The sequence below is a fragment of the Mastigoproctus giganteus genome, chromosome 4 (genome assembly GCF_048544385.1).
Source record: "Mastigoproctus giganteus isolate SK-2022 chromosome 4, ASM4854438v1, whole genome shotgun sequence".
Classification (NCBI taxonomy): Eukaryota; Metazoa; Arthropoda; class Arachnida; order Uropygi; family Thelyphonidae; genus Mastigoproctus; species Mastigoproctus giganteus.
In genome coordinates this window covers 182,365,259-182,377,442 of record NC_143578.1, presented here as the reverse complement: position 1 = coordinate 182,377,442, position 12,184 = coordinate 182,365,259, and the positions used below count along the sequence as shown (strand labels likewise).

Here is a 12,184-nt window from a genome sequence, read left to right as displayed (position 1 = left end):
TCTTTGACGAAAATCAGAACCATTTTAAAATTGAACAGCTAGAACCGAAGTTATGAACGATGTAACATTTTAGCTCATGCCCACTACTTACTCTACCGAATCAATGTTAATGACTGCATTAGCATCATTTAGGAAGTGATGTAATTGCATAATTTCAATTTCACATCTTCGTGACAAATTGGTTTTACTTCAGTCCGAAATTTAGTAATTATGCATGCTATAATGTAATTTGCGTTATTTCCACTTCATATTTTTGTGACAAATTGGTTTTACTTCAGTCTGAAATTTAGTAATTATGCATGCTATAACGTAATTTGCGTTATTTCCGCTTCACATTTTTGTGACAAATTGATTTTACTTCATTCCGAAATTTAGTAAGTATGCAAGCCATAATGTAATTTGCATCATTTCCGCTTCACATTTTTGGGACAAATTGGAAGTGATGTAATTGCATAATTTCAATTTCACATCTTCGTGACAAATTGGTTTTACTTCAGTCCGAAATTTAGTAATTATGCATGCTATAATGTAATTTGCGTTATTTCCACTTCATATTTTTGTGACAAATTGGTTTTACTTCAGTCTGAAATTTAGTAATTATGCATGCTATAACGTAATTTGCGTTATTTCCGCTTCACATTTTTGTGACAAATTGATTTTACTTCATTCCGAAATTTAGTAAGTATGCAAGCCATAATGTAATTTGCATCATTTCCGCTTCACATTTTTGGGACAAATTGGTTTTACTTCATTCCGAAATTTAGTAACTGTCAAAGATGTTTTCACATCAAAAATCATTTGTTGCCATAAATTAGTAGCAGGGAGTGCTTATTAATTCACAGCTTATGAATATGCCCCTATAATGTCTTTCAATATGACATGTGGCACACTGCAGGAAAAGATTGACCACCTCTGGTTATTGCTTAGCCTATGGCTTATGACATAGCGGGTAGTGATCACAATATCATAAAATTGGGTACTGTCCAAAGATTTCTGTTGTCAAGAGAAAAGAGAAGGATATAGATTTCAGTAGAGAGAACTATAATGAATTAAAGTATTTCTTGGTCTCCATTAACTGGAGTGACAACTATAAGTTATCGGAGTGTACATTGTTGGAAGTATTCAGAGAATTTATCCTGGAATATCCCAACACATTTGTTCCAGTGGAGCAGTTTTGAAAAAGAATGATGCTCAAGTAGGGACTAAAGGATTTAATTGATCAAAAGTAAAAAGCATGGGATAGTTACAGTCTCTCACAAGATACTAATTTTTATGAGTACTATAAGCATATTTATAACAAACCATTGTGGTAAGACAAACAGAAGCTGAGTGCAATAAATCACTAGCAAACAGAGCTAAAAATGGAGACAGACTTCTTTTTTTAATTAATACAAAAGGAAGAGAATGATTCAGATAGGTTCCTTATTTGATTGAATTGGAAAAATCATAGAAAGTCCACTAGAAGTGGCAGATGAGTTGAATAGGTACTTGGCAGTGAATTTACACCTGAAAGACCATTTGAACCATGAGGAATCAGTGAGAAGGAGTTAGACTACTATAAATTAAGTGATATATCAAACTTGGAGAAGAGCATATGGGTGAACTACTGAAATTGAGCAAAGGTAAGACCTCAGGACTGGATGGTATACATTCTGTTATACTAAAAAAGACTGTATGCAAGTGAATCATCCCATCGGGGATGTCAATGAAACCATCATTAGACTCTGTGGAGATCCACCTATACTGGAGAAGTGCTAATATCTCCCTAATCCACAAAGGAGGTGCAAAAGATGTGATGGCCAACTACAAACCAGTAAGTCTGATATCACTGGTGGGTAAGATAATGGAATCTCTGATTAAGGACGCAATAAGGATTATCTCAATATGAATGGTAGCCTTAATGATTCACAACTTGGGTTCATGAGGCAGAAAGCCTTGCCTGACCAATCTAGTTAATTACTATGATGAAGTCATAAAATGGTTGGATGCAAGAAAACTTTGAGCTGAAGTCTTGGAGGCTATACTTGAAGAAAGACATAGAGCTTCTAGAAGAGATTCAAAGAAGGGTAATCGTGTTGATGAGGGGCACTAATCGCTGTCCATATGAAGAATAGTGTAGAAGGTGTGGACTGCAAAGCTTGGTAAATATACACATCTTATGAGAGAGACCTGATAGCGGTATACACGACCCTGAGTGGAATCAGTAAAATGAATGAAGCAGGCATGTTTTCATTGGTAGAAGAAAGAACCAGGGGACACAAATGCAAAATTTTGGGGAGTAACAGACGATTGGATCTCATTAAGTTTACTTTAGGGGGCAGTTTGCTGAAGATCATTGGAATGAATCTCCCACTATGAGTGGTCAAAGTAGAGAGTTTAGTAACATTCAAACTGAATTGGACAGTCACTTTTTTTGCAATGTGGAGAAGGCATGAAGAATATAGATTGTTGGAGGGTTTTTTTTTACAGATGCTGAAAATGTCAGTTTCCCACATCATTTAGTCATTATGTGCACTTAGCAGTATATGAACAGGATAAGTCTTTAATACACACACTTTTTTTTCTCTTTCTCTTCAAATAAGCAAACTGTAACAGTAAACAGTGATCTTTTAGGAAGAGATATTGAATCCTCTGGGAAAATCCCTGGTTTGAATAGACATATCAAGAACTTCATTGTGCTATAACATATAAAGGTATACACTGAGCAGTTTTAACTGAACTGTGTCACTTTTGTGTCCTGTGTTAAAATAAAATAATAACTGCATAGAGCTGAAATTTGGAGTAGAGAGTATCCACATCATGGGGAAATGAAAGCAGGAGGGTGGGGGTAATACCAAAATGTAATATTTTTTTTTTTTTTTTTTTATAAGTACTGGAGAGAATCAGTAAAATGAATGAGGGAAGTATATTTTCACTGTCAGAAGAGAGAACTAGAAGGTACAGATAAAAAATTTTAGGGAAATAATAGATGGCTGGATCTCAAAAAGTTTACTTTGGCATCATAATGAAGGTCACCAAAATGAATTGCCTGTACAGTGGTTGAAGTCAATAGTCGATTAAGTTCAATGCAGAATTGGATTGGGAACTTTTTAATGATGAGAAAAGAGGGTTTTTTTTTTTTTTGTAGCAAGGAACGTCTGCTTCCTTGCATCATTTAGCCATTTTAATGCTAATATCTGAGTGAGGTCTTGCACATCTTGCTAGAACTTGTCCTTTATTTTCACAAAAAATAAAACCTTATTTTCTTCTAGAAACTGTTTTTTTCCAGAAAGGATTACAGGGAATTACCATATAGTTTTGCCGTGCCTTCAATATATGGGACATGTGCTACTCTCCTGCCTTGCCCTTCTTCCTGCTGAGATCTACATACGTAACAGTAAGAATCCAATTAGTCTGAATTACCATTACCAGTAATAATTTTATTGACCTTTGAGAATCAGCAATCCTTTCTGATCCCTTCTGTAAATCAGTTAGCCACCAGTGTTGGGAGGAAACACTCCTGTGTTTCATTCAGTATTTTTAATTGGTTATAAATTTGTCGTTCTTAAATTATGGCTACAAGGCAGAAGTTTCATATAGTGTTGTCTTCAAACTGAAGGTGTTAAATTATTCCAAAGGTATGGAAACAGGACAACTGAAAGACTTTTCAGTCCTCCAACTGAGAAAACAATACCTTTATTTGTGAAAGTGTATTTCAAATATATGCATTGAAATATATTTTATTGCATTATATTTTAAAACATTGTTCTCTTCATAGAGAGGTTAAGATTCATCTTGTGACTGTTCACCACTCCAGGTCTCAAAGACATCTACCACGTATCTACAGGCTTTCAGTATTTAGTCTTTCAACTGATTCGCAGCATGTTTTATTTGAAGAGAATACAAAACACGCTCCTATCCTTCTAACATTGGGGAGAGTAACAACTATGATGACAATGGGCTAAGAAGGAGTCACGATGATGAGCATACTGATTGATCTCCATATCTTTGAGGAGATGTGTTATTTAAAGTTATAAGGATGAGATCCTAGAGCCCTCTGTGAGGGTTTTCAAGGGCACAATAGTCCCTGAATTCATTTTCATAGACAATAATATTCTTATTTATAGGATTCAATTGGTTAACAAATTCCTTCTAAGTAAAGCTATTCTTTAGATGGAGTGCCCAGCTATCCAGATCTGAATCCAGTTGAATAACTTGGGATGCTTTAGGGAGATAAATTAGACCATGTCAGCTTCCTCCCAGAACCATTCATGCATTGACTTTCTCTTGTAGATGAGTAGATTTTGTTATCATGAAGCATTATCATTCCCCCATAAAGTGAAGTTGTAAAAGTTAGTATTAGCCATATACAGGGTGAGCGGGAAGTCACTCCCTATTTTAAAAATGTTATATTTCCTAAAATATACAAAATAGCACTGCATATTTTTTTCTGATTTGTAGCCTATTGTTTGCCATTAGTTCCCTGAAAGGTACAATTCGATGGGACCCCCAGCATTTTCCACACATTTTTTTTAAACTGGCAGGTACGTTTTCTGCTGCCTTCCTTAAGAATTGGACAGGAACACCGGAGATGATCTGACGGATCTTGTTTTCAATTTCATCAATATTTTTAGGTTTACTCTTTTACACTTCTTCCTTGGCCCATCCCCATAAAAAGTTAGGTCTGGACTTTGTGCAGGCCATTCTGTGGGTCCCTGGTGGCCTATCCAGCATCTTGGAAATGCTCATTGAGCCACTCCCTAACAGTCAAGGCAAAATGTGGGGGAGCACAGTCTTACATAAACATCAACTCTTGAGCATTTCACCATGCAGAAATTGTAGGCCACAAAAAATTTTGCTACATTTCTAAGTATCGTTCACCGATATAGGGAGTGACTTCCCACCCACCCTGTAGTGCAAGGAAGCCACAAGCTTTTGCTAGTTGTTTGGCTGTATGATCATACTCCCTGTTAAACACCAGGACTATAAACATCACTGTCCTGCCCCTCCTCCCAACTTTTGGCTAGGCATAATCTCATGATTCATGAATACGGAGGCATATTTCTTTTCAAACTGAATGTAGTTAAGTATTATAATAATACTTTCTGAAAAAATTTGGTAGAAATCCATCAAGTATATATTTTTCTTCTTATTTCAGATATTATTGTTGTAAATTTTAGATATCAGTATATAATGCTACTCTATTATACAGGGTGTCTCAAAAATATTGGTACAAATGTTTAGGGGAGGTAGGTAACATCTAAAGGAATGTGAATCGCATAGGAACCCATAACTGGAAACGTCACTGTAAATCGGTACGCGGCGCTGTTCATCAGTTCGTGAGAGGGAAAATTTCTGATTTACTCATTCAAGCAGTAGTCGCCGCACGAAGAGCATGCATCGATATACGAACTGTAAGCTGGCAGACATGTACCTAGTGTATGGATTAGCAGAGGGCCCACACAGTGTGCGCCACCATGCGGCACAACATCGCTTCGCAATTAGCATTAGCATTAGTAGAGGCATATGATGCAAGAAAGCAAGCTTATGCAGCATCAGCCAAAAAAAAAGGACAAAAACACTTCCACTTCACCCCTCCATTCATTCGAAATACCTGTCCAGCTGAGCCTTAAATTTATTTAGGCTATCAACTTCCACAACAAGGGATGGAAGTCTGTTCCACCAACAAACTACCCGCTGGCTAAAGGCAAATTTCTGCACATCTATCCTACATCCGTCCTTCCTCAATTTGAATTTATTCCCTTTCAGATGATTATTCTGAGCAAGAGGCAGTATCCCATCAGCATTCAGCATGCTCAAACCATTCAAGGCTTTGTACACCTCTATCAGATCACCTTGCCGGTGCCTAGTCTCCAGACACTGTAATTTGCAAAACTTAAGCCTTTCTTCATAAGAGCAGCCCTTCGTTCCGTTCACTAACCTTGTTGCCCTTCTCTGTACTCGTTCCAGCAGCTCTACATCCTTCTTGAAATGAGGCCTTCAGACCTGTATACAGTACTCAAGGTGCGGCCTGACCATTGCCTTATACAAGGGAATAATCACCTCCCTATCCCTGCTAGAAAAATTTCTGCATATCATTGATAAGACACCATTAGCTACTCTTGCAGCCCGTCTGCACTGCTCAGAGAACTTCATATCTGCCTGCACAATAACCCCCAGATCCTTTTCATTCTCTACCACTGTCAGTGGAGTACCACAGAGTTGATACGTTGCTCTGGGGTTGCTGTTTCCCATGTGTAGTACTTTACATTTGTCACTGTTAAACTTCATTTGCCACCTCTCAGCTCATCTGCTCAACCTTTCCAGATCCTGTTGCAATAGCATAGCGTCAGTAGCGTCCTTAACAACCCTGCCAACCTTTGTATCGTCTGCAAACTTGGACATTCAGCTTGATATACCATCATCGATATTATTTATAAATACAGAAAACAACAATGGACCTAACACTGAACCCTGAGGGACTCCACTAATAACATTAGTCCACGATGAGCAGTGTCCATTAATTACCACCCTGTCTTCTGCCCCTCGACCATCCCTTTATCCATAGCAACAATTTGCCACCAATGCCACACTGCTCCAATTTGTGCAGCAGTCTTCCATGTGCAACAGTATCAAAAGCCTTTCTAAGATCCAAATATATAATATCAAAGTTATTCCCTGCATCCAATTCTTTTGTGACTACATCATAGTATCCTCAATCAATATCATCATCAATAAATGTGTGGGCAGGTATGGTCATGCTTAATGTATGGTCTGCTTAATTGACCCATACCTGTTACCATCCCGCATGAACTCCACTAAATATCCCATCTTTCTTGAACAAGTTGTACCAGTGTTACTTGACGATGTTCCAGCAAATGTGAGACGCAATGACGGGGTGCCTGCCCATTATGGAAGGTGTGTTCGTGACCATTTGAACAGGCGTTTTGGACGTCGATGGATTGGCCGTGGTGGACCCGTTGCCTGGCCCCCACGCTCACCTGATTTATCGAGCCTTGATTTCTTTCTGTGGGGGGCCCTCAAATCTATCGTGTATGAATCGCCTGTGGAGACGAAAATGGATCTTGTGTGCGCTGTTGCTACTGTCAAAGAAACTCCTGGTGTGTTCGACCATGTCCGCCAATCCATGCTGCGTCGATGTGGCGCATGTATCGCGTCTCATGGTGGAACCTTCGAGCATCTGTTGTAACATCATGAAATGCATCCATCTTGTACTCCATTGTTAATATTATGTCAAATAAATGTTTGCCACTAATTACTGTCTTGTGTCATTTCTGCTTCTTGTGCCTCTGCTACTACTTTTCCGTGATGTTTCCGGTTATGGGTTCCTATGCGATTCACATTCCTTTAGATGTTACCTATCTCCCCTAAACGTTTGTACCAATATTTTTGAGGCACCCTGTATATATTTGTGATAGTGTAATAGTTTTACACTTTTAACTTATTTGGGGAGGTCTGGATTCAAATTTGGTGAATGACTTGAGGAATTCTTAAAAGCTTCTTCTGTTGGGGCTGTAATTAACTGATCTCTCTTGAAAGGAATAGAATTTTCTCTATAATTTATTCCAGATTTTTAAGCCCACACAACATGAAGATCAGCCTGTGAACACACATGTATTACAGATGTAAAACACAAAGTGCAGTGTGGCTCTAGATACTAATGTGTTATATAAAATTAAATAACAATACAAGCCAAAACACATTTCATTAGAACTTTAGATGATTTAGGATGAAACTTTACCCTTGTTGTACTAATACTAGTTTTTGAAGTACTACTGCCATGGAATAATTGTGAATCTGATTTTTTCCCCTCTCCTTTTAGGTAGGACTAGCTGTTGTAAATGGACTTCTTTATGCTGTGGGTGGTTTTGATGGCACCTCTTATTTAAAAACTATCGAAGTGTATGATCCTGAACAGAATCAGTGGCGCTTGTGTGGAAGTATGAACTACAGAAGACTTGGTGGTGGTGTTGGTGTTGTTAGATTGCCTCATCATGAAGCTCATTACTGGTGATAGCAGAAACTACTATTGTGATCTTTTCAAATAATACTCATGTGTAGAAAGAAAATCAGGAGTAGCAACCAAAACAACACTTAAACTTTGAAAGGTGTGTGTGTGCGTGTTTCTCTGAAGAGGATGTTTACCCTTTAAAATCATTGGGATTTAAAAGGAAAAAAATCACTGGGATTTTAAGTTTAGTAAGTAATTATAAAAGAGCATTACACATTTGATCTGACTTCCAATTGTAGATAACAAATTATAATACAATACTGTTTTCACATGTGGCTTGTAAAGATTATTTTATTTTTGAGTAAATATTGAAGGCTTTCAAAGTTTAAATCTGTCTTGAATGTTCAAAAATTTGATTTAACTTGGGTTGCTTAAGTCATTTTGCATTTGGACTGATTCCACATTTTACATTTAGACTGATTCACACACACAAACACAGAGTGAAACTGTGATATAATAAAAGCAGAGAAAATCTGAATAATTATTCCTTATAGCATATTGTTGTTATATCCAAGTTACAGAATAAATACTTATACATTAAACTCTCTAAAATCTGACACCTTTGGCAATTGAGAGGTGCCAGATTTTAAAAATTTTCTGGATTTAAGAGAGGTACATCCGATTATTGAGCAATCTTAGAAAAACACATTTCTTTGAATGTCAAGCACTAACATCTGTAAGATCTTTATAATGACTCAAGTTATTATAAAACTTTACAGATGTAAATAAGTTTAGTGCTAGTGGTTAAAAATGTAAATAACAGTTCAATTTATTAATTGTAAACAAATGGCAATAAACAAAGTCACAGCAAATATTCTCATGTACTGCAATGTTAATTTTAAATGCATGCTTAGTACGGTTTCAGAGAATATATCAATGAACTTGCTTTAAGAGAAAAAATAGTTTGCATTGGAGGATAAAAAACCATTAACTATTCTTCTTAAGGAAGATTATAATGAGGTACATGCAGCCTATATCGAGAGAGTTTAATTGGGAGAGTCATTAATGATCAGTACCAAGCAGTGCTCCTTCTGATGACTTCAAGACATAGTTGCAACTTTAGAAAAGTTGCATCTATGTTTTAATGTAGCAGAATGCAAGGTCTTACACTTGGAGAATAGGAACCCCATCGTAACTTACATAATAGGTGGGGTTAAATTAAAAACAGTAGAGGAAGAAAGGAATCTGGGAGTTATGATACAGGTGGATATGAAGTTCTCTGAGCAGTGTAAGCAGGCAACCAGGAAAGTCTGTGGTTCCTGTCGATGATTTATGAAGCAGTAATTTGTAGAGATAGGAAGGCCATAATCCCACTGTATAAGCCAATTTTAAGACTGCACTTGGAATACTGTGTCTAAGTATGGAGCACCTCTGTAGCCAGGTGGGCAGGAGCAGCAGTGCGTAGCACACGCTTCTTGATTAGACCGGGGTTCGAGCCCGTGACCACCAAATACGGAGGATGCGGAAAGGTCAGGGAATGACGACCGCATATCCCCGGAGCAATATGGCCTTAGTCGCTAATGCTCCTAAAAACCAAATAACAACAATAACAACAACTAAGTATGGAGACCTCATGGGGGAAAAAAAAAAAAAAAAAAAAAAAAAAAGACACTGATCTTCTTGAAAGGGTCCAAAGATGGGCGACCCACATGGTGAGATCCACAAAAGGGTGATCCTATGAGGAAAGATTATGTGGGCTACAGAGCCTGGCAACCAGACACTTTAGATGTTGTTGTTGTTGTTTTAGTTTTTAGGAGCATTAGCAGCTTAGGCCATATTGCTCCGGGATATGCGGTGGTAATTCCCTGACCTTTCCGCATCATCCGTATTTGGTGGTCACGGGCTCGAACCCCGGTCTAATCAAGAAGCGTGTGCTACTCACTGCTGCTCCTTCCCACCTGGCTACGGAGGCGCCGACACTTTAGAAGGGACCTGATTGAAGTCTGTAAGGGGATAATAAAATGAAGGCGAAGTTTACACTGTTATAAAGGATTCCAGAACTATGGGCTGTATATTCAAATTGTGGGGGAAGAGGTTTAGACTAGGTTGTGGGACATTTTCTTTTAGACAGTGAGTTGTTGATTACTGTAACAAATTACCTCCACAGGTAGTTGAGAATGACCATTTGAAGAAATTCAAAGGGCAGCTGGATAGTTCCTTACATGAGGAAAGAATCACATTGTTAATCTATTTTCTTATCTACTTTTATATATATCTTCCTTTATATTTTTATTATTTTGATTTATTTATTATTATTTTATTCTTTCATTATTAATGTTGTTATTATTATTCATTTTATTCTTTTTATTTTGGCTGATACAGCAAAAGGCTGTGGTTTCCCTGCACTATATGGCTAATATTAAGGCTTGACCACCACTTGGACCAGAAGCAAGTTTTCTACTCTTGGCGTGCTCAAAATATAGAGTTCAGGTTAATAAATAATTGTTCTACAGATGTTGCAAGCTTTGATATAGGAAGACAGCAAATCTATAAATTTGGATACAGACTGATTGTGATATGCCACATTCTTATCTCGTTCAGCCTTAGCACATTTGTTGGAAAGTCAAGGTTTAGATAAAGGATGAGATTGTGGGATGGTATGCACATAAAGGATTTCCATTCTTACAAGAACTATTTCAGTGATGTAATCTCAGAAAAAAACATTAGGTTTGTAAGTAATCTAACCAGGAAAATAGGAATGGCAGTCACATAGATCATCCCAATTCATATTCTTCAAACAACGTGAGGCTATCAACAGTGATGAGCGAGGGGGGGGGGGGAAGCACAATTGGATAAGAGGCCAAGGTATCAAGTTGTGATCTGAGGTACCTTGAGGACCACTAACATTGACTGTGTACATTGAAGATCATTGTTAAGGAAAAGAACAAGGGTGTTGGGTGTGTGGTTATAATTGTCAGGTTTTCTGATAGGTAAATGGTGTATAAATTCATTAGTGATCACGAAAGCCTCAGTATCTCAACCAACAGGCAGGCTCTGTGTAACTAGAAAATAAAAGTTAGCCAGAGATGTGTGAACATTAAAATAATCTAGGAAAATAACCTTACTGTTAGGAAAGTGAGTTTCAAAGAAAGTAAGTCCGAAAGTTCCTGGGATGATGATAGAGGAAAAAGGTGAATTTGACAAAATGGGATAGTGAGATTTTAAGCCGGAGGAAATTCCATATTGGAAAGTCGGTGACAAGGAATATTAGAGCACATGCACGCACAAATACCTCTCTTGAAGTGAAAGGAATTGTAGAATGAATAATTAGGTCAATTGGGATGAGTATGGATTGAATCTACTGATAATTGAGATTCTTTCAGAAAAAGTAAGTGGGACATGATAGACTGTAAGTGGAAATGGATATTGCTGATATTGTAATTGAGACCATTTATATTTGTGAAATGAATGAGGAACTTGTCAGCATGTGTAGATCTTTTCTCAGATGAGTTTGTTCTACTGTTTAGCTATTCATGATGCATTGAGTAGATGTGGTAAAAGTATAGAGGAGGAACATGTGGGAAAAATTAATGAAATTTTTGGATATAGCATACATACAGGGTGTCTCAAAAATATTGGTACAAACGTTTAGGGGAGGTAGGTAACATCTAAAGGAATGTGAATTGCATATTAACCCATAACCGGAAGCGTCACCGTAAGTCGGTAGACAGTGCAGTAGTCGCCACATGAAGAGCATGCATCGATATACGAACTGTGAGCTGGCAAACATGCACCTAGTGTATGGATTAGCAGAGGACGAGCCGCTCAATGAATTTATGGAGAATGCTTCCCAGACAGACATGTACCGGACCACCGTTTGTTTGCGCGTGTGCATCAAAATTTGTGCGATTATGGGTCATTTAGAGGTAACAGGAGTAGTGCGGGCAGACCACATTTGACGCGAACTCCCGCCATGGAAGAAAGTGTGTTGAATGCCGTCCAGAATAATCCTACTACCAGCACAAGTGCCTCTACCTTAAGAGTGTCTCATTGCACTGTACGGCATGTCTGGCACGACGATTCCTTACACCCCTTTCATCTCCAAAGGGTACAGTTACTGCTCCCCCAAGATCATCCTGCACGTGTGGCTTTTGCACAGTGGTTTCTCCGAGAAAGTGTTCAAGACTTGAATTTTCCAGCCTATGATTTGTTCACTGATGAGGCTTATTTCAC

The 12,184-nt window shown here is 37.9% G+C and overlaps 1 protein-coding gene across 4 annotated transcripts in view; it reads left to right on the top strand.

Annotated features, from left to right (window-relative positions):
• dbo (Kelch-like protein diablo) overlaps positions 1–8,185 on the top strand; it is a 279,705-nt gene extending 271,520 nt beyond the window's left edge. For 2 of the 4 annotated variants that reach the window (XR_016546845.1, XR_016546844.1), the window contains exon 11: positions 7,823–7,926. Coding sequence is in view for 2 of the 4 variants with exons in the window: in XM_090371089.1 (XP_090227215.1) it covers positions 7,823–8,014 (192 nt within the window). In the remaining 2 variants the exon portion in view is untranslated. Of the gene's footprint in view, positions 1–7,822 lie in introns of all 4 variants that reach the window. The other 2 variants (XM_090371089.1, XM_090371088.1) reach the window with 1 other exon arrangement.
• Positions 8,186–12,184: the final 3,999 nt, after the last annotated feature.